At 38.5% G+C, this 26,290-nt stretch overlaps 1 protein-coding gene across 1 annotated transcript in view; it reads left to right on the forward strand.

Moving 5' to 3' along the window:
* The window catches only part of LOC141444905 (uncharacterized), a gene marked incomplete in the record, with an annotated part of 32,573 nt that overhangs the window by 4,671 nt on the left and 1,612 nt on the right, over positions 1 to 26,290 (forward strand). Inside the window, 15 exon segments of the mRNA XM_074110663.1 lie at positions 2,622 to 2,735; positions 4,056 to 4,166; positions 5,790 to 5,822; positions 6,327 to 6,377; positions 9,480 to 9,629; positions 12,295 to 12,383; positions 13,945 to 14,029; positions 15,876 to 15,953; positions 16,582 to 16,673; positions 17,857 to 17,959; positions 19,562 to 19,651; positions 20,615 to 20,729; positions 22,621 to 22,803; positions 23,683 to 23,814; positions 25,143 to 25,258. Coding sequence (XP_073966764.1) covers positions 2,622 to 2,735; positions 4,056 to 4,166; positions 5,790 to 5,822; positions 6,327 to 6,377; positions 9,480 to 9,629; positions 12,295 to 12,383; positions 13,945 to 14,029; positions 15,876 to 15,953; positions 16,582 to 16,673; positions 17,857 to 17,959; positions 19,562 to 19,651; positions 20,615 to 20,729; positions 22,621 to 22,803; positions 23,683 to 23,814; positions 25,143 to 25,258 — 1,542 coding nt within the window.

Consider the following 26,290-nt stretch of genomic DNA (forward strand, 5'->3'; position numbering starts at 1 on the left):
TAGGTGCTACCACTGCTTTCAACATGAAATACTACAATTAATTGTAACGCAAACCTGACAGCTCTAATCTCATGTCAAGAGTTGTCTCGGGTCCCGAGACTCGGGAATCTGGAACGATCACAGCGCTCGCTACAACTAAAAATCGGTCAAGAGCGTGACGGACACGCCCAAGATAGGGTTCCGTAGCCATTACTAAAAATCAAGTAATATTTTCGAAGGATTTCGTATTGTGTACGGAATCTTCCAAGTTTACGTATATTTTATACTTTAGGCAGCTATTTTCTCTTAAACTAGTACTAATTCTCAAGCAGTCTTATCCGTTATAATTTTCCTTGTAAATTTGATATACTTACTACCATGCTGAATTTTTTCACATTTTTAGATTTTAGAGTGATGAAAGTTTGCACTTTAAAGTTGAATATTTCGCAAACAGATCACTGAATCGAAAAATCGTTAAGGTAACCCCCAATGGTTTTAAAGTCTAACGATATCCCACACTATAGTCTTAGTCGAGAAAAAAATAACCCCCACTTCACGACTATGGGAGGTACCTAAAAAATATTTTTTATTGTTTATTATTTTGTGACTGATATGTATATTCATGCCAAATTACAGCTTTCTAGTTGCTGATTTCGTGGGTTAATTTTCATTAATTTTATATCTTATACCTTGGGGGAAAATGCCTTAGTCGCCACGCTGGCAGGCGGGTTGGCGACCGCACTTATATCCGATAGTTCGCGGAGGACGCTGCTGCCCATCCTCCGGTTTATCCCTTAGTCGCCTCTTACGACACCCACGGGAAGAGAGGGGGTGGTGCAATTCTCGACCGACACCACACGGCTTTAAAGTTCATTGCCCCGACTAGTACCACAAAAACTATAAAGGTATAATTCCAGCAATTGAATAGGCACTATACCGTTAAGAGAAGTTTCCCTGCCGGCCGCGCGGCCGCGTTAGGTATTCGTTTGGGATATTGCTGTCTTTATCGCTCGTGAAATAAGCGCTCGCAGCTGTCCCCCCCCTGCCTTCCGCAACGTCGTCCGTAATTTATATCGAGATAGTTGTATACTTTTCAAGATTTGGGGGGTTGAATTTTGGGTTTCGTTTTCCTCATATTATACGAAAAGTATAGCACAGAAATCAATATATTACAATCAAGATATCCATTATATTTTCTATGCCTGTGGTTTTTCGTATTTTGTAAAAATGCTTTATTAGTCTGTAATTCTCGTGCAAAGTTGACATCTTTTTTTTGTCGACTTTTGAGCTCCTGTAATTCTGATATTACACATTTATATGAAAATGTGAAAACCACAGGCATAGATAATTACGTCTAGTCCATACTTACAAAATTTCACATGTTTCTGTTGCCTAGTTTTCAAATGAGACCGGGACTACGTTTGTATGGAGAATGGAACGAACAGACTTCTCTTAAGCGATTCAAACACAATCCGGGAGTAACGTAAAGACGTCGCATAAAAAATGTATTTCAAAAATGCGTCAGAACTGAGTATTAAGTAATGAACTTTTAGGCAGATTTATATGGCGCGTGGTATAGTGATATTTTGCCTGTCTTTTAGCCCTCATTGCCGAATGGCGATCGATACTACCATCGTCCAGAATTGTATAATAACATAAATTTCACCGAAATTATTACGATGTTTACTTCTCGCTTGCCAGTTGTAACAACGTATGCTCAATAATCAAATAATGCCTATAGTTGGGTCAAAATTCTTCTCGTTGCATTGTTTCTGACCACTATGTCACGATATTATTTATGTCTTCTAATTAAGAAATAAATAAAAATGTGGAGCCAATGTTTGTTTTTTTCGTGTTAACTAATATTTAACTAGAGAAAAATTAAAAATGCCACTAGGTCCCATATAAAAAAAACTCCGTGCCATTTTTTCGGGGACAAAAGCAAGACAATGAAAAGAATTTTGACCCAGTTGCCACCGCTGCCGCGCTGTAGTCGTGCACGGTCCCAATTCGAGATCGAGACCAAAAATCAATGAGGGTTTACAGGCGCTATCGCTAGATGGCGTTAGTATCGAGAGATGCGTCTGAGTCTGACGTGTCTTGCTTGCGATTGGCTCATTTACTTATTTAACCAATCGTTAACGTGACAGCAATGTCAATGTTGTCAATCGAACCTCAAGATACTAGTTAATAGTGATATATTGATGTCGTCCTATGATATTTATTTATCATCATCATCATCATCATCATCAGCCCGAAGACGTCCACTGCTGGACAAAGCCTCCCCCTTAGAACGCCACAATGAACGACAACTTGCCACTTGCATCCACCGGTTCCCGCTACTCTCACGATGTGATATTTATTTATAAGATTATTTATAAGATTTATGTCTCGATATATTGATTTGCATTCCGCGTTATAAAGCTGTATGTGTGTATCCGGTTGTTTTGCGGGACGAACGGTTTTACCAGGGTTCTAACACCCTATTTAAGTACCCTAATAAAAAAAAGATTTTTCTACATTTGCCTTTCATACTTTGCTTTACACTTATTCCTACGAATTCGGCCGTTTTTTTTCTCAAAACGTTGAAATTTTTCTTTTTTTTTTTTTACACCCCGTTTTTTTTCTTTTTTTTTCTTTAGCTTCTTCCGATACGGGGACGCCGGTCAAGCGTAAGCGGGGGCGGCCAAGAGTGGACAAGACGAGTCCGGAATACTTGGCCAACTTGGCGGCAAGGAAACAGGCTAAAGAAATGGGTGAGTGCGCTTTTTTACTCGAAAAATTGCAAAAGAATTGGGTAGATTCATGGGTAAAAAAAAAAATATTCTGTTTAGTCCGCAGTTATATTATGAGAAAAAAAATACACGTATGTAAATAATGCAGTTGTTCTTTCGATACACAAGTAATCCCGTGGAATATCGGAATAAAAAGTAGGCTATGTTTTATAACAGATGTCAAACCAAACATCTACATACCAAATTTCATGACTCTAAGCCCAGTGGTTAATAGTTCGAGATTTTATCCCTATCCCGTGGGAACATCGGGATAAAAAGTAGCCTATGCGTTATTCCAGCTGCCTACATACAAAATTTCGTGACTCTAAGCCCAGCGGGCTAAAATTGGTATTTAGAGATTTTATCGCTATCCCGTGGGAATACCGGGATAAAAGTAGCCTATGCGTTATTCCAGCTGCCTACATACAAAATTTCGTGACTCTAAGCCCAGCGGGCTAAAATTGGTATTTAGAGATTTTATCCCTATCCCGTTGGAATACCGGGATAAAAAGTATACTATGTTTTAACCCAAGTTATAAACTAACTTTTTGCCAAATTTCATCCAAATCCGTCCAGCCGTTTCAGCGTGAAAATTTAACAAACACTCACTCACAAACTTTCACATTTATGATATTAAGTAGGATTTTTACTACTATTGCTTCGGAACAGGGAACCTGTTAAATAAAAAGCTAAATTCTATAACTAGGCCGCAAAAGGCTCTTTTTATACGACACTTTTTTTGTTCTACCAGCGCTTTCGTACAGACCATCATTGCAATGTTAATGCGCCGCAAGATACTTGGCAGAAAGTTTTGTTTTCACAGCAAAAAATATATAACATAAATATAATCGCCTATGATTTTTTAGGGTTTCGAAGCCAAAATGGCAAAACGGAATCCTCAGTTTCGCCATGTCTGTCTTTCACCAACGCCTTTATTTCACCTTTCGTCCCGCATTTCAAAAGGCAAGTTTACAGCTACATAAACCGTGTTTTTTTTGATTTACGTTAACTTCTACCGATTGAAAGAAACTACCTGGATATGGTATTTAAAACGAATTAAATTTTCTTAATGATCGGATTATATTTTTAATTTTTTGTTTTGAAAATATATGTGGTTGTATTGTTACCATGTTGTATTTTTTTTACTTTTAATAATGTTCTCGCTGCGTGTGTTTGAATCTCTCGCTACGCTCTTGATTCAAACATGAGATCATTCGCACTCCTGGGATTCAAAACACTCCCAAAAAACAACTGCCCTCTTACAAATAACTATTATACTTAGTTAGTAATTTCTTTTTTCAGCTGCTGTCATGAACAATCGTAATGAAAGCGGCGAGAAGAGGAAGCGTGGACGTCCCAGAGTGGACAAAACAAGCCCTGAATACTTGGCCAGAAAGCGAGCTAGGGAGCTGGGTGAGTGATTATACCCCTCGTGTGTGTATCTAAATGAGCTTTAATTTAATGTAAAATATAAACTGAATAGATATATATTATATCCCTCTTGATCTGAGAGGAGGCCTGTGCCCAGCAGTGGACGTATATAGGCTGGGATGATGATGATGATATTATATACTAATGCTACCCTAATGAAAATGGGCCACATGAGTTTCATTGGTTAAACGAAAAAAAAAAAAACCTACTCAGCCTATATACGTCCCACTGCTGGGCACAGGCCTCCTCTCAGAACAAGAGGGCTTGGGCCATAGTTCCCACGCAGGCCCAGTGCGGATTGGGAACTTCACACGCACCATTGAATTGCATCGCAGTTTGTGCAGGTTTCCTCACGATGTTTTCCTTCACCGCAAAGCTCGTGGTGAATATCAAATGTAATTCCGCACTTGAATTTCGAAAAACTCAGAGGTGCGAGCCGGGGTTTGAACCCACGACCCTCTGCTTGAGAGGCGATAGGTCAAACCACTAGGCCACCACGGCTTCCTAGGCCACCACGGCTTCAAAATAATAAATATAATTAATTTATTGAAAAAGGCGTTACTTCGCGGAGCTCCATATCATTGCACTGAAACAATTATTTTGATCACCCGCGACATCTGCTAGGATTTCTTAGATCAATTTCCCAAAATCGTTATTTCCTATTAGCAAAATTACCGTTCGTATTTTTTCCCGAATTATTTTCTCCCACTATGGTTTTTTACTGAAGCTTATTTTCACAGTGGACTTTTTTCCAATCAGAATCGACACAGACACAGTGTCGACGGAGCTCCGTTAAGGCGGAGCTCCTACTTTTGTTTAGTTTTGGCCCTTCGGGCCGATATAAACTTAATATAACCTAAAGCTACCTATGTTTCTGTGTCGATTCTGATTGGGAAAAAACGCTACTGAGAAGCTTCAGTAAAAAAGCACTTGGGAAAAAACGAGAACGGAAATTTTGCTAATAGGAGATAACGATTTTGGGAATTTGATGTAACAGACCTCTGGTAGCATGGTGAGCGGTTGTGTTGCTGCTGATGAGCTCTGGTTGAGTTCGGAACGCGTCAGTGTGTGTTCTTACAGTGTGGTGGTGGAGGAACTGCATGAACACGCATTTCTTGCATAAACATTGCTATCATATAAACTCACGCCTTAGGACCTTTAAGACTAAGTTTGGCTTTGCCAGCCATATTCGGGCACATAGTAAAGAAGCCTTAAGGTTCGCCTTTGTCGTTCACGACATGGAGGACATTATCATCATCATCATCATCATCATAAACTCACGTCACGGGTGAGCAAATTATTTGTTTCAGTTCATAAATATAATTGTTTTTCTACTTCAATACTGTTATCTGTGATTTACTTAATCACGAACAGTAATATAAAAACATACATAACAAGATCCCGGAAAAGTCTATATTGTCTATTCCCCATAACAGCACTGTATCGCAATGTTACTAAAACGATACTGCAACCACTTGATTTTTTTTCTTAATTTGTATGAAAATTTATAATGAAAGGGTACATTTAAAATTACAAACTCGGGTATTAGGTTTTGTTCATATGTATAACGATAGTATATGTATTTATATTTACACGCTGACATAGGAGAGTCCCGGCGGAATGTGCCCGCCCGAAATGGTAAATATACACGTATTAAGACAAACAAATACAAACGACCTGACAAGAATCTAAGGCCGCGACCACACCGCTGCTTAAAAAACGGTGACGGTACGGAATCGCAGTTTATGCAGTGTATGCGCACCGTTTTTATTGCATGCTCTCCACACTGCTGCTTAAAATACGCAAACAGTGCGGAATCGCAGTGACGCCGTAAACGTCAGGACTTTACCACTTTCTCTCTGCCAAAGTCGTGTCGTTTACGGCACGTCACTGCGATTCCGCACTGTCTACGTATTTTGAGCAGCGCATGCGATAAAAACGGTGCGCATACGATGCGTCACTGCGATTCCGTACCGTCGCCGTTTTTTAAGCAGCGGTGTGGCCGGTCCTTTACAGGTTTAGTTTTTAATTGATTTAAAAAAAAAAGATCAATAAAAGCTTCACTGTGAATAGGTTTTAGTCGATTCTAAATTCGAATGATCGTTGCCTTGAGTTTTTTTTTAATTAGTATAATTTTTACAGAGGCACTGGAACGAAAGGCCAAGAGAGAATATAAGCGTCGAGGTGATGGAGGTTAGTGGAACATGAGATTTATAAATTTGAGTTAAAAAAATACAAAAAAAAATCGCCTTACGCCAGCCGATAAATATAGCGTTGCAAAACCTTAGACAGTCGGTAAACGTATGTTTAACACATGGCTGTGGGTGGTTATTTTAGGCATGTTCGAGGTTTTGCAGTGGAGCCAAAAGTATTATTTTTAAATAATAATAATTTATTAAATTTAGTAGTTATTATTAAAGTTTCGTGACAATGTACGCCATCCTAGAACACAACTGACGTCGCCTGTCACGCTACAAGCATTTTGCTTCACATTGCTTCTTCGAATAAACTTAAAAGTGTAATAAAACTTTAAAAAACTATATTTATTTATTTAAAACTATATTTGAAAGTCGCTGAACTAATGTTGTACAGTTTGACTATGTTTTAATTATTTGCTCGTATTACAGGCCATACCCGGTTCATAAAATTACTAAAATTTACTAAAATTTACTTTTTAAAAGTTACTAAATTTTTCTTAAGGACTAATAATTATAATTTTATTGGCAATTCAGAATAATAAAATGGATAATAAGCATTAAATAAAAAGAAACTATCATAAACTTAAAAAAACTTACATAAAATAAAAATAAAACTAAACATTTGGATTTAATTTATAAAGTACTTAAATAAAAACCACTCAAATAACAAAACAAAATATGAAGGTAAAAAACCATATGGGTAGATAAGCGGTGTATTCTCGGCAAAATAATATATCTTTGGCATTTGATTGATTTTATTTAACACTGTTTTCTTTTGTGCTAATCACTTGAATATACAGGGTGCCTTTGAGGGTTATGACAGGCGAAATATCGCTAGATGGCGTTAGTGTCGCGAGGTCCGTTTGACGTGGCTTCTGATTGGCACATTTTTAGTTATTCAACCAATCACAATGATGCAAAAGTCAAACGAATCTCACGATAGCTAGCACCACTAGATACAGTCAAAGCTGTTTATAGCGACATCGAGTTATAACGACATATCGGATGTAACGAGCAAGGAAAAAGTCCCAATACGATTTTGTGGGCCAATCAACTTTTTAGTGCGACTCGTTGCCATGGTAACGTCCCCTGAGTTACTTATTAAAAGTATGTTTTTATGGGGTTCAAATCCACTAAAAGTTAGCACTTGTACCAGTTTTAAGGCAATTCCTGCATGGCACATGTCCTAAGTATGCTAATAGTTATACATATATATATATACGTCTCCTGAGTTACGGGATAAAATAACATGACGTGTACACAAAAAAGTTGATTGACGCCCAATTTAACCCAATATGGATTTTTATCTGAATTAAATAAAATTGAATTGGATTGCTGTCTCTTCGATGTCGTTATGAACGGTTTTGACTGTTATATCATGATTTTATTAACCAAGGGAGTCAGATATAGTATCACACTAACAACACGTCACATCTCACATGCTTGGCGTTTTTTTAAAGGTTGGCTAGATTAAAAAAAAGTGTGAACAATGTCCATTCAGTTCTGTTCAGATGTTTATGAAAATTCAACTTTAATGCCTTAATTAACTGATAAATACAGTGATTCGGGAGACGTGAGTAGGGCCAACCCTACCGGATTCAGTTACGGCTAGTATATCGTACCAGTATTAGTGAGATTAACTTTAACTTTTTAATGTATGTTATTTTGTCCCGTAACCCAGGAGACTGCTAGAAAAATGTTTGCAATGTGTACTGCTAGCATGCTTAGGAGATGAGCCATGAATGAATTGCCTTAAAACTGTCACAAGTTTTAGTGGATTTGTACCCCATAAAGTCATACTTTTTACAAGTTACTCAGGTGACGTTACCATGGCAACAAGCTTCACTAAAACGTTGATTGAACATTTATTAGGTGCATGGCCATGGGCATTAAAAGTGGGGGGGGGGGGGGTTACTTAAATATGATTGTGAACGATCCTATCAATTACTGAGGGTCACGTCTCTCGAATCACTGTATGTGTTCAATTGCTTTGATTTTGTCTGTACATAGTTTTCACTTTTTTAAAAATTCAATTGAGCATTTAGAACTTGGAGAGTATACGCTCACTAGCATTGGTTTCAAATAGAGACGAAGATGAGTAAATTTGGATTTTTAGATTCAAAAGAGTCAGATCTTCAAGCGGATCCGTATTCCTTATCGGTTCCTTGCTAATCTTATCGATTCCGAGGAATTATTGATTCCGATCAACCTCCCTTCAATTCGTTCAATCACATCAGATCGGATCAGAAATCGTTACTGCTTTAAAATAAACTCGTATCTCAAAATCGATGATTTTCCGAACGAACTGTATGCAAATTGTTTCAAGGTTGAATTTTGTTGACTTGTTGATTTGTGATACAGATTTTTTCATAGTGACGATATGTTCGGTCGGGTGCTGAGCCGATATGACGGTAGTGAATCCGAAATGACTCACAGATTCAAAAGAGTCATTATGATGAATCGGTATTTTAGTACCTCGGTACCGAACCGATTCGAACGGGGTCGGATCGGATGGAACTAGTGTTGTGAAAAACGCTCGTGTTGAGGCTTAAAGACTCTAACCCTAGAGACTCTCGAGGCTTAACGGCTCAAAGCCCGCAAAGACGCTTTCTTGCATCCATACGCATAAAATAAGCCATTTTAATTCTCAAATATAGAAGTCTTTAAGACTCTGGAGTTTTAAGGGTTCGAGTGTTTAAGCCTCGAAATGAGCGTTATCCACAACTCTAGATGGAACCGAATCGCTTATCCTTCGCCGTAGAAAAGTTAATGATTACTATAGAACCGAAATCATTAAGGGAATCTTAATCGGACTAATAATACAAGAGATGTCCCTCCCACTTATCTTATTCTTCTAACAAAGAATATATATATAGTTCTCTCCAGTACTAAATGCTCAAATAATACTAACTCATGTAGAACCTCACTCACTATTCCTATAAGACTAAAGATTATTAAAAGCGAAACTACTTCTATGAACTTTTTCGATGAACGGTCCGCTCGGTGAAAAAAATATTCCGTCAAACTTTTGTGTCTTGTCTGTTGTGTTTCGCTTCTGTTAGCCTTTATTCTTATACTAGCATTTATATTGTTCAAGCTAAAGCACTAAAAACGACGAAAGTACTTACCTCGAGGGCGAAAAGGGTACCGCCCAAAAAGAATATCAAAAAAGTACCCCAAAGGGTAGTTAGGAAGATAGACAAAAAGGTGGTTATAAGAAGAAATACCAAATTTATTAAGAGGAAAGGTAAATTTTGAAGTTATAGGCCCGTGCATGGATTAAATATTATGAGAATTATGGAGTTTTTTTAAATTATAAGTGTCAGTGGTCAGAATAGATATAATATATATACTTACAGTCGAACAAACCGATTCATGTACCAGAGTGGAACCTTGTAATAATCAATCCTTGACAAAAGTATTGGATGTCAACATAAAGTTAATTTATAAAGTGTTCCTTAAACCTCTTGCTTAAAGAATACATGTGGTTAAAATAGCATAATATGTTATGTATAAGTTAATGAATGTAATTAATTTTAAAATTGCCACGCTCCAACAGGGCATCATTTTTTATATTTTTTTATAAAAGGTGTTGCAATAAATAAATACTGAATGACATTAGTAGCACAAAGGTTCCATCCCGGTACAATACATGATTCAGTTTGTTCCACTGTACATAAGCTTTTAAAAGATGGCAATGGTTTGATAATTGTGTCGATGCGTGTCTCTCAAATTATTTCTGTTTAAAAATATTATTTGAAACAATGATTCGATTAAACAATTTTATGGTTTACAACAGGTTGCCTTTGATTAAAGTTACCATATGAAAAAATAAGAAAAACAATGCTCTACCTATTCTGATCACAACACTCCCCCGTCCTATTTTTTTTTAAAGTAATGAAATGATAATTGTTTGTAGGAATTGGAATGCAAATAAATACTTAAATACTTTTTGATGTTATTTCCTTACTCAAGAGATAGTTAAATGTCATTACATAAATTAACTTCTATCATTTTTATATATTGTTACTTAAAACTTGACCGAATTTTTCTTGCTTGTAATATCGCTTCCCCGAATTTGCATTGCAATGTACTTCTGGGAAACGAAAATTGTACGAACTGTTAAGATAGAAATAATTCTGTCAAACGTTTGTTAGGTAACTCCAATCTGCACTATAGAAATAAATTAATGACATTTAACTGGCTCTGAGTGGGGCAATTTTTTTTACTCCCCTTATTTTTATTTAATCTTCGTTCTAAGATTGTTAAGTTATTGAATAAAATAAATGCATTGGAAACTTTTTTTTAGTTTATTTATTGGAAATTATCAAATTTCATTTATTTTTGACCGATTTATTCCGAATGGGTAAAATTTTGTTTTTTGACGGTACAAAGTTAAGGTGTGTATTTTTTGTAAGGTTCAATAGGTCAGTATTTAGGTATAGGTATCAGTCGAATTTGAGATGAAAATTATTGTGAGAGAAAGAAATTTCCAAGAATATTGATGCGTTTCTTTTTTGGGAATTTCTTCATTACAAATTTTGTCACGTAGTTTAGCAAGTAGGATAGAATGTTGATTGTATTGGTTGCTCGATTGGTCAAAGCATGGTAGCTAGAACGATTGTTTGGTAGACATTTAGAACTGGGTTATTCTGTAAGTGTAAATGCTGCCATTACTATTTGCGAAAATCTTTTTTTAAAAAGATGCAATGGATAATTAGGATCAGTTGATAAACCACAGATGATAAAGACCCGCAACACTTGAGGGTTCGCTGAATCTTTGCCGACCTATATGCTAAGGTCTTTCTAGAAGGATTATTTTTCAAATATTCTTTTGAAAGATTCTTCAAGAGAGAAGTCTTATTTTGTTAAAAAATCGGCAACGCGCCAGTGCGAGTGTTTATAATATACTAAAGAAAAAGATAGAATGTCTCTTGTAATAACATAGGTTGTCTTTTTAATTTAACGATTATTTCGTAAATAGCAATGGCTGCTTAAAACATTCTGCATCCATATTATAATTATTTGTTGTAGCTTGTAGATTTAGGTACTAAATTTACTAATATTTATTACAAGATTTGCATATTGTTTTTAATTTAATATTACACCGCTGAAATTTGAGTACGTTTAGCGAGTAAGGAAGGGGGGTCGATCAACCTTTTCTTGTACCTCGTTGCCATGGTTGAGTCCCCTGGACAACTCTTTAAAACCACTATTTATTTTCTTAATTAAAATTCATCAAGCGTACATTTTTGTCGTAGTTATAATTACATTATTTTATGGACTATCTCTATCTCCTAAGCACATTAGGAGCATAACAGTTATTTATACAATAACAGTTTTTTCAAGAATCTCTGTCACTGCTGTCTCTTGGACAACAAACATGAATAACAAACAAGAAAAAGTTGATTGACCCAACGGCACTTTTATAAAGAAGAGCAATATCAAGATGCTAACAAGACATGGCAAATTACAGTCCATGAGAACTTAGTTGCTCGCTGCGTCTGATGTACAGTCACCAGCATTAATATCTGCCACAGCGGAGCGTGCAAAAATATCTGACACGTCCTTCCGGCCCTAGAAATAGAGTCGTATCAGATATTTATGCACGCTTGTTGTGTCAGATATTGGTGCTGGTGACTGTACCATCAGCAAAATAAGTGGTCTATCAATGAATATGTCGTTAAAGTCGAACTTTCAAGTTGACAGACACGTCTATTGGCATTACTGTTTTATGACATGCAAACGATTATCAACTTTAGGGTGGTAGACCTCATATTTGGCTGACGGTACCTATCCTGCTCTTACCCGCAATCCGTACGCGATAGAAAGGGATAGTCTTTATATCTGTTCGCTGACCGTATTTTAATCTTATTGTTAGTAGATTTAATGAGTTGTTGTTGTTATTCTAGAATCGGCGGCGTCCTCGTCCGCTGGAGATACTACTCCGAGGGTCAAGCGTAAATATACGAAGAGGACCCCCGGTACAAATAAGGACGCTGTAAGTTTTTTTGTTAAATATATATAGTCTGTCCGGCGGCGTTAGAGTAAAAAGCAATAATAGTAGATTGTTGCACCAAGCAGAAAGTTATTTATTATTGCACCGAGTGCCGATTTGGAGCCCGAGCGTCAGCGAGGGCTTTAAAAAGCACGAGGGCAATATAATGCGATGCTTACTGCGAGGTGCATAATCTGCTTTTCTTTCAACTATTACAGGAATAGTAGACGAAAAAAAACTCATGCCAAACAATTAATAGGAAAGAAATGTCACTAGCACTCGATGATTCCATTTTTGTATGTTTACTTACATTCGCACTATCAAAAAATGACCACGGAAAAATCACAAGGTTCACGCCAATTTGTTTTTTTTTTTTATTTCTCACTTTTTTTTGGCTGAGTTAGTAGCCAGTATCAGATATTTTTACCCGCGATCTATCAAATTTCAGATGGGCGCCAGGTTGGCCAACCAAACACAAAAAGTTTTTTTTTAAAATATACGGCTACTTACTGTTTTTGGTAGGATTGGTATGGTAGCAACAATGATGAAATGGCGACAAGTGGGACGTATATAGGCTGGGATGATGAGGCTAATTTTTATACCAAAAACACTTAATAGAAAATTTACAATCAAAGTCAAAGTCAAAGTCAAAATATCTTTATTCAATTTAGGCTACAACAAGCAATTATGAATGTCAAAAAAAATCCACCACCACACCACAATGTTATATTATACACATTACCTAATAAACTAAAGATAAATCCTAACTAAATAAAACAAAAATAGGATAAAAAAAGGATTTTCATACATTTTCTATGCTCTAGAGCAGAAAAGTCCGGCTTTAGAGCGGTTATGATGAAATTAAAGCATAGTTGGAAGAAAAACTTGTTACAATACTATTTTTATTTGGACAAGTCATAAGTCGTAATACGAAGAAGTGAATTTCGACCTAAACGCTTTCGATTAAAGCTTAAATTCCCGATTGTTGCAACCCTACCCTCCAATGTTTGTTTATTGCATTTGCAATTTTAGTGATGCCATTTAAAATTGAACCTTAGTACGAACTATTATGTCGGCGTTTTGTATAGATAAGAAAACACTTACGCTCTTTTTGTAAGAGATAACTAATTAGCTTATTTTTATGGCTTTTTACTCTAACGCCGCCGGACATACTATACAAGGATTTACACCTTGACCAAGAAATACATATTCATGCATCTGTAAGAACACACACAAACCACACAAACCCAACCCATCTATCACCACCACCACACTACACTGACGCGTTACGAACTCAACCAAAACTCATCTTCAGAGCAACACAACCTCTCACCACACCATGTTACCAGATGTTAGGCTAACAAACCACCATGGTTTGTGTGTGTTCTTACAGTGTGGAGGTGGAGGAACTGATCTCATCTCACCGCGTTTCGAATGAGAGTGAGTGAGCGGATGCTTAGTCGTCCCGCGTGGCGGGAACACCCGGCGCTTAAAATTCAAAATTTAAAGTTAATTTATTTCCCAATCAAGCGAAGTGTTACAGTTAATTATAATTATCCCACAGAACCCGGCAGGGGAGCGCGTCAAGGGCAAACGCGGCCGCCCACGTAAGACTGACATAGCCAACCATCTCAAACCGCAGCAGCCCAGTGAGTATGATATCTATACTTGGTTTGGATAGGTATTAAACTCAATGTAAACAAACCAATGTTAATGAGGGCTATCGTTTTTTGTCTCACTAGATGGCGCACTGTTGCGTGAGGTTTTTAAGTATGGTTTTGAAAGTCTGTTATTACGGGCGTGAAAACAAAGTTTAGATATAATCATATTTAATACACCTTAAAACCGTACCATATAAATATCGAGCATGCCACAGTGTTGCATAGTCCCTGTTTTGTTCGGAAAAAAGGGAGGACAAAGGTTTCCGAAAGACAAAACTGTCTCAAAACACAGACATTCATTGCCCCGGAACGCATATTTGCCATAATTAATTTCAGATATTGCAAAATATTCACAAAATTATTCTTATTATAAATAAACCCGCGTAGCTCACCCAAAAACTATGAGATTTGACATTTCGGAGACCTCACGCTACACTAGCGCCTCTAGCGGCGAATTCATTCGCGATAGCCCTCATTGGTGTCTCATCATGTCAGCCGAAAGACGTCCACTGCTGGACATTGGCCTCCCCCAAGGCTCTCCACTCAGAACGGTCTTGTGCTTTCCGCATCCACCGCGATCCCGCGATCTTAACCAGGTCGTCGCTCCATCTTGTTAGAGGACTACCGACAGCTCGTCTCCCGGTCCGCGGACGCCATTCGAGAACCTTCTGACCCCATCGGCCATCAGTCCTGCGAGCCCACTGCCACTTCAGTTTCGCAATTCTTTGGGCTATGTCGGTAACTCTAGTTCTACTGCGGATATCATCATTTCTGATTCTATCCCGCAGAGAAACCCCGAACATAGACCTCTCCATAGCCCTTTGAGTGATTTTGAGTCTTAAACATTGAATTTCCTCCATTAAACTACTATATGTGTATTAAAATACACTAGTCTAGTTTGTGTTATATTTTAAAATCCTTGAATATACCAAATCTGGCAGCTGAAGTTTGTTTACATTTAGTTAAAGACCTATCCAACAAACCAAGTATAGAGCAGTGGTGGCACATATTTGGCGACCAGATGGCCTAGTGGTTAGAGAACCTGACTACGAAGCTTGAGGTCCCGGGTTCGATTCCCGTGTCGGGGTAGATATTTGTATGAAAAATACGAATGTTTGTTCTCGGGTCTTGTGTGTTTAATATGTATTTAAGTATGTATCTATCTATATAATTATATTTATCCGTTGCTTAGTACCCATAACACAAGCTTTGCTAAGCTTACTTTGGGACTAGGTCAATTGGTGTGAATTGTCCCGTGATATTTATTTATTATATTATTATATTGCTTGACACAATACATGTACGTACCGGTATACAACCGTGTTAATACCGGTATTAAAGCGGTATATGGGTCGATGAACTTTATAGTGTAGCTTTTTGTCATGGTAACTTCTCCTGAGTTACTTATTAAAGGTGTGATTTTATGGAGTTGAAATCCACTAAAAGTTTTTTTTTTATTCGACTGGATGGCAAACGAGCAAGTGGGTCTCCTGATGGTAAGAGATCACCACCGCCCATAAACATCTGCAACACCAGGGGTATTGTAGATGCGTTGCCAACCTAGAGGCCTAAGATGGGATACCTCACGTGCCAGTAATTTCACCGGCTGTCTTACTCTCCACGCCGAAACACAACAGTGCAAGCGCTGCTGCTTCACGGCAGGATTAGCGAGCAAGATGGTGGTAGCAATCCGGGCGGACCTTGCACAAGGTCCTACCACCTGAGATGTCTATTAAACACAGAAAATACGGCAATCTTAGAGGAGTCTAACACAATGCGTTCGATACATACATTTTGTTTAAACGCTGACGCTTAAGGATTTTTTTTGTTTCAGAAATTCGCGTCCGAAGTAACTTGATGCCAGATAATTCTGAACCTATAACGCTGGACAGCGATGACGAACCAGATCTAGGTAAGTTGATCTCTGTTTCAATTCAACATGTTGACAGTGTATACAAACGCGCCATTAAGCCGACATAGTGGTTTAGGCCGTGGTGGCCTAGTGGTTTGACCTATCGCCTCTCAAACAGAGGGTCGTGGGTTCAAACCCCGGCTCGCACCTCTGAGTTTTTCCAAATTCATGTGCGGAATTACATTTGAAATTTACTGGGAACTATAGCCCAAACCCTCTTGTTCTGAGAGGAGGCCTGTGCCCAGCAGTGGGACGTATATAGGCTGGGATGGGGATGGAGTGGTTTAGGACATTTCCCCATCGTCTTTTCCTAGTAGCTAAATTACCAGTAGCACATTGTCCTATTCTTGATTTACAGCAGACGTATTTATTGCTACGTATTTTCCTAAACGCTTTTTTTCCCAATATGCTTTTTTACTTCAGCTTATTTTCACAATCGTATATTAGAGGACATCCATAAAGTACGTCACACCTATTTTGACCATTTTTAGACCCTCCCCCCACGAATTGCCATCAAAATTGCAGTTACCCTAAATATGTGACGTACTTTATGGATGACCCCTTAGTGGGATTAGTGGCATATGAAGCATAATAAACTATATCATTTCATTACAACGTTTTGTTGCAGGGTCTCCGAGCCAGGCTTCTGATTCTCTAAGTCTGGACGAAAACCTCCGCGCCCTGAGGCACATTCATGAGAAATACGCCAACATTGACAAAGTATGTTATTTTAAATGAAAACTAACGTAACTTTAGGGACCTTCCACGCGACGTTTTTTTACGCGCTGACGACGCGCGTTTTTGATGCGCGCAACCTCTGCGCGTTTTGATCGCGTTTTTGGCAGGTTTTACACGTTTTTGTCGCAAATGAAGCAGATATGATATAACGCACCGCGCCTCAGCGAGGGGGAGCGACGGGTGGGGACGGGCGGCGGGCACAGGTGCTATATAAACGCTAGCGTTCGAAAAAATCGTGTGTAAGGTTAAAACGTGCCGGCTTCCTTGCGTTTGCTGAGCGTTCGACTTGCGTTTGTATAGATACAAGCGAGCGTAAAAAAAACGTGTGGAATGTCCCTTATTGTTAATAAATACTTTCTGGACTCTACTTTTAAGCACTAGCACCCCTGGTGTTGCAGATGTTTATGGGCGGTGGTGATCTCTTACCATCAGGCGACCCACTTGCTCGTTTGCCATCCAGTTGAATAAAAAAAACTTTTAGCAATTTAATACAATCGCCAAATTCCGTGATCGTATTTTTTTTGCCACGTCCGAGAAAATTTGGCCACGTCTGAGCAAAACTTGCCACGTTTAAAAATAGTTTTTAAACATATTTACACTTATTCTATTATTTGAGTTCTTATTTTATTAGCTATTCGAGTCTTCGGTGTGGGATATTTAATATGTGTTCAAGTATATATCTATATATTTAAGTATGTTTATCCGTTACCTAGTACCCATACCTAGCTTTGCTTATTTGGGAGTAATTCAATTGGTTTTAAATACTTTTATTTAAATACTAGGCTTTACGACTCTATTTAAATACGACGGAAAACTATTATTCACTATATATAGTTTTTTTAATCTATAGGGTAAATCGACAGTTACTGGCCACAGTTTAATAAATGGCCACCTTACCTTAAAATTTAATTGTAGTCACCTATTAATAGAGTTAATTTTTAGTATAAGATGTCAATTACTCGCCACCTTATACTAAAATGAGTTCTGGTCACCTATAAAAGAATTCATTTTTAGTATAAGCTGGCCGGTTATTGAAAGATGGCCAGTAATTTACACTTTATACTGTAAATGACCTCTGTTTGTAGGTGATTAGAATTATTTTTTAGTGTAAGGTGGCCAGTAATTGACGATTTACCCTATCTGTTTTTTTTTATATTGTTCACAGGACGATCTATACGAAGCGCACTTGTTGGCCGCAAATTTCAAGAAACCAGACGAGAGACAAAACAGAGACGAGGACGAAGTACTCTCCGTGAGGAGTTCCGAAGGTGACAAATACATTCTACTGACCATTTAGTTAACTGCTTGTCCAATATTTATTTAATTACAGTATAAATAAAAAAAAACAATAATATAAAGTTTTAATACGTCACTACTTTGTAAAAATCTCGTATGTAAATAACCTTACCAACGAAAAGTTGGAAAACCCCGACTTTGTCACTTCAAAGTTCAATATCTCAAAAACGCCTGAACCGATTTTTAACCGACTTCAAAAAAGGAGGAGGTTCTATGTTCCAATGTTTGTATTTTTTGATAAAACATGTCTAAGAACCATCGCTAGATAACCTGCTATCAAATAAAAGAAACCGCATTCAAATCGGTCTACCCGTTTAAGAGCTACGGTGCCACAGACAGACACACAGACATACAGACACACAGCGGTCAAACTTATAACACCCCTCTTTTTGCGTCGGGGGTTAAAATCAATACGTCAACGAAATTGACACTCAGTATTTTTTTTTGGGGTAAGTACGAGATTTTTTAAAAGTAGTGACGATATTAAACTAAAACTGCATACATTTTCCAAATTATGGTTAAAACCATAGAAAAATAAATTTGTTTAATTTATGCAATGAGGGCTATAGTTAGTATAAATTCGCCGCTAGAGGCGCTAGTGTAGCGAAAGGTCTCCGAAATGTCAAATCTCATAGTTTTTGGGTGAGCTACGCGGGTTTATTTATAATTAAAATAATTTTGTAAATATTTTGCAATATCTGAAATTAATTATGGCAAATATGCGTTCCGGGGCAATGAATGTCTGTGTTTTGAGACAGTTTTGTCTTTCGGAAACCTTTGTCCTCCCTTTTTTCCGAACAAAACGGGGACTGCAACACTGGCATGCTCGATATTTTTATGGTACGGTTTTAAGGTGTATTAAATATGATTTGAATCTAAACTTTGTTTTCACGCCCGTAATAACAGACTTTGAAAGCCATACTTAAAAACCTCACGCAACAGTGCGCCATCTAGTGAGACAAAAAACGATAGCCCTCATTAGAAATTCAATTAAAAATTAACTAATTTTCGCCCACTATTTTCGTCTGCGCGAAAAATCTGCCGCCTACATGTACTTTTCACCTCTTTAAGCGATTGATTTTTAATCTTCCAAAGCAAAAGATTGGAGTTATAAGTTTTACGCCAATATCTGTGTAGCATCGTAGCTTTCGAAAGAAATTACAGAGTTCGATGCTGGTTTTTTACGTGAAAGCGATTTTGATTGCGACGGTTCTTGGTTATATTTATTGAAAATCGATACTGCCGTTTTTGAAATATTAAACTTTGAAATGGCAGTGTCGGGGGGTTTTCAACTTCTCTGCGTTGGTTATTTTAGGTTATTAGGAAAAACAATTAATACTAAAGCTCAAAAGTTTACATCTGTTTAACAGTTTTGATTTTCCATATAAAATTTTATCTCGCGGGCCTTTCGGATGAACCCTTTCAGGAGTGTACCCTATCAGGGGTGAACCCTTACAGGTATATAACCCTTTTCGGGGTGAAATAACCCATTTAGGCTTGATAATCAAAAAAAGTAATGAAAACCACTACCAAAATTTGGTTGTCCAAACATATACGTGAATCTTTTTTTTTAGGTCGCGCTTCAGTGAAAGAATTGGACTCTAGAGTCGAAAAATTAGAAGATAGTTCGGGCTCTGACTCCGACAGCAGTAGTTCTGGGTCTGGTAAGTTTTTGCAATAAAAACTCATCTCATCAGCATCATATCAGCCTTAGGAAGTTCTCTGCTTTACATAGGCCTCTTCCATAGACCTCCAGTTGCTTCGGTTGGATGCAGACTGCATCCATGTTATCTATCCTCCATCATTCTCACCACCTTCTGGAGCTTTTTGTCACGACTTAACCCATATATGCCCAGAACTATTTTTAGTCTCCAATATCTTTCATTCGCTAGACGTGACAGATACGCGTTTTCGTTTACAAATTCGCGGGTTTTTTGCACGGTTCAAAAACGACTCACTGGGCATATGTATATGGGTTAACCATGGAACCAGCTTCCTGGGACCACATGCTCGGTACGGTTCAGTCAACGTCATAAATAAGTGATCACTTTTGTACCTTGTCATTTTAACGTCATGAAAATGAAAAGCCATACGAAATTGTGTAACGACTGAAAGCGACAAGGTACAAAAGTGATAACTTATTTATGACGTTGACTGTACAACTAGGGATCTTATCAATCTCTCAAAGGGCCGGCTACGAACCTGTGATACCCCTCGTGTTGCGGGTGTCCGAGAGGTGGTCCGAGAAGTGCTCAGAGAGGAAGGGCTACGATTAGTCCGAATCATGTCGAGCTTAACTCAGAGGTGCGAGCCGGGGTTCGAAGCTACGATCCTCTGCTTGAGAAGCATTAGGTCAAACCTAGTGGTTGTTGGCCACGGCTGAACAGCAGCTCTCGCACTAGAAATTCGAAAAACTCAGAGAATCTCGAATTTCATGTGCGACATTACATTTGAAATTTACCACCAGCTTTACGGTGAAGGAAAACGTGAGGAAATGCACAAACCTGTGAAGCAATCAATCATATGTGTGAACTTCCCAATCTGCACTGGGCCCGCGTGGGAACTACGGCCCAATGGCACGTATGTAGGCTGGGATGATGATGTGATGTATTCTTTCCACGTTGCAGGCAGCTCGTCCAGCAGTTCCAGCTCTTCGTCCAGCTCCTCCAGCTCTTCGGACAGTTCGGATAGCGAGGGCGAGCAGGACAAGCAAACGGTCACACAGCCGAACGATGATGATAGGTGAGTCGGTTAATGTAGTGGTATTATATCTAATTCCTCCCGTCTCCATTTTGCCAATGGGCTTAAATTTATTTAAGGCAATTTAATGGAATTGCCAAATTCCGAAACCATTGTGAACATTTTTTGATTTTATTTTTGCCTTGTCGGATAATTTTGCCACGCCTGAGAAAATTACGCCACGTCCTAGAAAACTTGCCACGTTTCAAAATAGTTTTTTTAAACACATAAATACACAAGATATTTATCGCACGAAAAAAAGAAATGCGAAAATTATCCATTTTAATATTTCATTTAAATATTACACGTTTAAAAGGGACAGTTTGCTAGTGCCAGTGAACTTTTTGAACGAATAATCTGTGGCATTGTCTAACGCCCGGGCGCTTGTCGCATTCGCCTTTTCTTTCTACGCTCATTCTATGGCGTGTGACGGAAAAAGTGAAAACGATTGCGATTGCGTTCGACAATAAGGCAACTGAACTCATACGATCTTTTGTGCCTGACAGAGAGACTGACACACACCAACCTAAGGACGATGACAGGTTGGTGCATTCATTTATCGTTCAGTATGTATGTTGATAGTTATATATTTCGTAGTTGCTTCAGAGTATACGTAAAATTGGTGCTTGCATGCTAACAGTATAATTGGTATATGTAGTTTGGACTAGAATTCCGGTGCTAATATTATGTCTATTAATTAAGATATCAATTCGTGTACACGATACGAATTGTCAGATTATATTGTTCTGATATCTATCATTTTCGCCCTCGATACTCAAATGAGGAAATATTCATTCGAATAATGCAAAGTGACTAATTTCCGTCAAATGAGGGTTTCTTGACTGGCGAAATCTAACTTGATGGCGTGAGGCCCGTTGGATGTTACAGTCTTGCTTGTTATTGGTTCATTTACTTGTTTAACCAATCACAATTGTCAAAGTTGATTATTATTATGTGTCGCATTTGCAATACTAGCGCCAATGAGGGCTAAAAGACAGACGAAATATCGCTAGATGGCGTTGGTATCGTGAGGTTTTTGACGTTACGGTCTTGCTTGCAATGAGGGCTGTCGTTTTTGTCTTGCTAGATGGCGCCACTGTTGCGTGAGGTTTTTAGGTGTGGCTTTCGAAGTCTTTTATTTCTGTGAAAACAAAGTTTATATTAAAAACTTATTTAATACACCTGAAAACCGTGCCATAAAAATATCGAGCAACCACAGTGTTGCGTAGTCCCGTTTTGTTCGTAAAAAAGGGAGGACAAAAATTTCCGAAAGACAAAACTGTCTCGAAACACAGACATTAATTGCCCCGTAACGCATAATTGCCATAATTAATTTCAGGTAATGCAAAATATTCACAAAACTATTCTAATTATAAATAAACCCGCGTGGCTCACCCAAAAACTATGAGATTTGACATTTCGGAGACCTCACGCTACACTATCGCCTCTATCGGTGAATTCATACGCGATAGCCCTCATTGGCTAATAATGACCGTAACCTCAAAAAACCTCACGATACTAACGCCATCTAGCGATATTTTGTCTGTCTTTTAGCCCTCATCGGTCTGCTACAGAAATCCTAATTAAAATGCAGTGTACAGATGTAGTACATAATGATTTTTCGTCGTGTTTTATCGGAAAAGGTCGTGTTTATAATGCTTTCTCAATCAGCTTCAGTAAACTTCAGTAAGCTAGTTGAGAAATTAAGATAAATACGAACTTTTACGACAAAATACGATGATAAAACATTATTCAATAGATCAACCCCTATACAAACCGAAAAATTCGAACTTCGTATCTTGCCGTCCCGCTGATGCTTATATTATAATGCGCGAGTGAGAGGGACGGTACGATACGAACTTCGATTTTTGTACATTTGTTATTTTCCGAACAGATCGTTCGGCGCGTGGTCATACAGCGGCGCGCCGTCGTCCGGCTCGGAGTCGGACCCGGAGGCCGCGCCGCTGCCCGCGCCGGCGCCCCGCGACGACCTCAGCGAGTCCGACAATGAAAGTCCCGACAAGAGTTTCCAGTGCCACATATGCAAGAAGTGGTACTCGACAAGGGTGACGCTCAAGTAAGTCAAAATCAGTACTCGACGAGGGTGACGCTCAAGTAAGTCGAAATCAATACTCGACGAGGGTGACGCTTAAGTAACAAAGTCTAAATCAGTACTCGACGAGGGTGACGCTTAAGTAACAAAGTCTAAATCAGTACTCGACGAGGGTGACACTTAAGTAAGTTAAAATCAGTACTCTACGAGGGTGACGCTTAAGTAAGCCTAAATCAGTACTCGACGAGGGTGACGCTTAATTAAGCCTAAATCAGTACTCGACGAGGGTGACGCTCAAGTAAGCCAAAATCAGTACTCTACGAGGGTGACGCTTAAGTAAGTCTAAATCAGTACTCGACGAGGGTGACACTTAAGTAAGTTAAAATCAGTACTCGACGATGGTGACGCTTAAGTAAGTCTAAATCAGTACTCGACGAGGGTGACGCTTAAGTTAGTCAAAATCAGTACTCTACCAGGGTGACACTTTAGTAAGTCAAAATCAGTACTCGACGAGGGTGACGCTCAAGTAAGTCGAAATCTATTTAAATTCCGTTATCTTTAGCAGCCAGCTCGGTGTTTATGGTCAAACTAGCTGTTGCTCGCTTCTATGTCCGCCTAAAATTCGTTTTTCGCTATCCCGCGGGAACTATGCAATTTTCCGGGATAAAACTATCCCTAGTCCTGCCCCAGGACTATCTGTATGTCGATTTTGATCTAAATTGGTTCAGCGATTTAGACGTGATCAGGTAACAAACAAACAGACTGACTTACAAACTTTTGCATTTATAATATTAGGGCAATATAAATTGTGTATTTGTTGACGTATGTTAAATAAAAGTTTATTGTTATTAAATCCCGAAATTATTTTGTTTAAAATTAAAATCTGTTAACGTGTTGTTAAAGGATACACAGACGCGTGCACCAGAACCGCGGCGGCGGCGGCGGCTCGCGGCAGCGCACGCGATCGTCCGACAGATACGAGTGCGACTGTTGCAACGAGACGTTCAACCGCCGCGAGAAGTTATGGGACCACAAGTAAGGGATTGCCACGTTCTAGAAAATTCTGCCACGTTCTAGAAATTTTTGCCACGTGCCAAGAAGACTTTTCATAAGCATCATCTAGATCAGCTATAGGTACTCAACCTGCGGCCTATTCTATGAGCTGTTTATAAAAGCTGTGGGACCACAAGTAAGGGAACTTTGCGTCGTTTTAGAACATTTTGCCACGTGTCAAGGGCTTTCAATACGCATCATCTATCTATCTATACGTATGATTTAGTCAGCTATACTCAAACTGCGGCACATCCTGTGCTGTTCATAAAAGCTGTGGGACCACAAGTGAGGGAACTTTGCCACGTTTTAGAACATTTTGCCACGTAGTCAAAATACCATAAACGGGACTTATCACGCTAACACACACGAGTAATGTTTACCTCGACGTTTCGGCCACATTGCAGTGGCCGTAGTCACGAGTAAACTAAAGTGTGGGGTGCTGGGGTGTCAAGTCTGCCTAGCAGCGCGAGGAAAATATTACTCGTGTATGTGTTAGCTTGATAAGCCCCGTTTGTGGTATTTTGACTATGAGTGAAAATCACGAAAGTTTGAAACGTTCCTTTTTGCCACTTGTCAAGGGCTTTCAATGCGCATCGTCTATCTATACGTATGATCTAGTAGCTATACTCAAACTGCGGCACATCCTATGCTGTTCATAAAAGCTGTGGGACCACAAGAGAGGGAAGTTTACCACGTTCTAGAAAATTCTGCCACGTTCTAGAAATTTTTGCCACGTCGACGCAAGGAGGCTTTCCATAGGCATCATCTAAATCAGCTATATTCAACCTGCGGCCCACCGAACTTCTAAGTCTAAGAAGGTCTTTAATGGCATCTTTGCTTGTTATGCAAACGAGTGGGGATACTTTGTCGCGTTCAAGATTTGATTGCCACGTTCAAGAAAACTGTTGATTTGTTAGAAAATTTTGTCACACTTGAGCAATAGTTTAAAGAACGACGGAACATTCTCAAATTGAAGTTTTTTTTACAAGCTTTTATTTAGTTTCACCTGTCCCGCTGTCTGTCTGTAATCAAATATTGCAAGTTAAATTTGACCAACTTCCAGTGGTTGAATTGAATTCAAATTTGGTATACTTATGTCAATTGCGTGACAATACAATAATCTAGTAGTGACACCCTGGTAGTCCAGCCAGGAACGTCTCCACAGGACGAAACTCCTCAACGGTTAAAGGCATCGACTTGAAATTTGATATGCGAATATCACAAGTACAGTCAGCAAAAAAAGTTTGTATTAAAAATGTTTTTTTTACCAAAAACTTGTTTTTTTTATTGGAACAACTTTTTTTTTCTAGGGCATCTGCTCATCGCGGGGCAATGACTGTTCGCTGTGAAGTTTGTAAAAAGTGCTTTGAGGATGACGCCGAGCTAGCACAACACGCCACTACTCATTCCGCCGATGATCGTGCAGGTAACCATCGTTTTTAACCCCCGACGCGAAAGGAGGGGCAACCTAACAGGGTTGCGTTTCAACCAGAGATGTGCGAGGAATGTGTGTTTTTGATGCACCAATAGAAACCTTGACCTTTTGTAACATTATTTGAAGCAATAAACGAATTATGAAACGTTTCATTTTCCTATCCTCGCTCCGCTCAGCTGTTTCCACCAGAGATGTGCTGTGAGAGGCGAGGTAAATAAATAGTTTTTTATTGGTTAGTACAGAACACATTTTATGGTTTTAAAATAATCATGTATTTTAGGAAGAACATATGTGATTTTCCGACTAACGTCGTTAAGCCAAATGCTACTAGAAACACAGGGAAGCTTAAAGTTCCATCTTACAGACTGGCTAAAACCAAAAAGTCGTTTCTGGGAAATTGCACACGTAATTCCAAAAAATATTACTAATGAAATGGATACAAAATTCAGATCTATTGTCAAGAAGACATTAATATCTAAGGCGTATTATAAAGTTAGTGATTATATAATGGACAGGGATATTTGGAAATAATTCCGATCCGCATTGGCGATCGATCCCTTACTCCAAATAGCGAACCTATTGTGTTTAAAATATAGTTGTGTTATACTTGTGATGTATAGATATCATTGAATAATATTGTAAATCTGTTTAAAAAAAATATACCTCGTTGAGTTTCTTGCCGGATTCTTCTCAACACAGATTTTTCCGAACTGGTGGTAGATTTTTTTTTTGACATTCATAAGTGCTTGTTTATAGCCTAAATTTAATAAAGATATTTTGTTTTTGACTTATTATTGGTGGAAAATCGTGTAAATGGGCCAATCAACTATTTTACCGACACTTTGGGCGTCTCCTGCGTTACCAAAATTGTCCCTGGCGTGACCAAAAAATCGTACTTCCAACAAGATATTTCACGGTTTAATAGGTTGAACTTACGTGGGATGGCATGGCATATTCATATGCACCATGTATTAAAATTACAGAAAAAAACATGTTTACTTACAAAAATCTGCAATTGTTTTG

The sequence above is a fragment of the Choristoneura fumiferana genome, chromosome 30 (genome assembly GCF_025370935.1).
Source record: "Choristoneura fumiferana chromosome 30, NRCan_CFum_1, whole genome shotgun sequence".
NCBI classification, from domain to species: Eukaryota; Metazoa; Arthropoda; class Insecta; order Lepidoptera; family Tortricidae; genus Choristoneura; species Choristoneura fumiferana.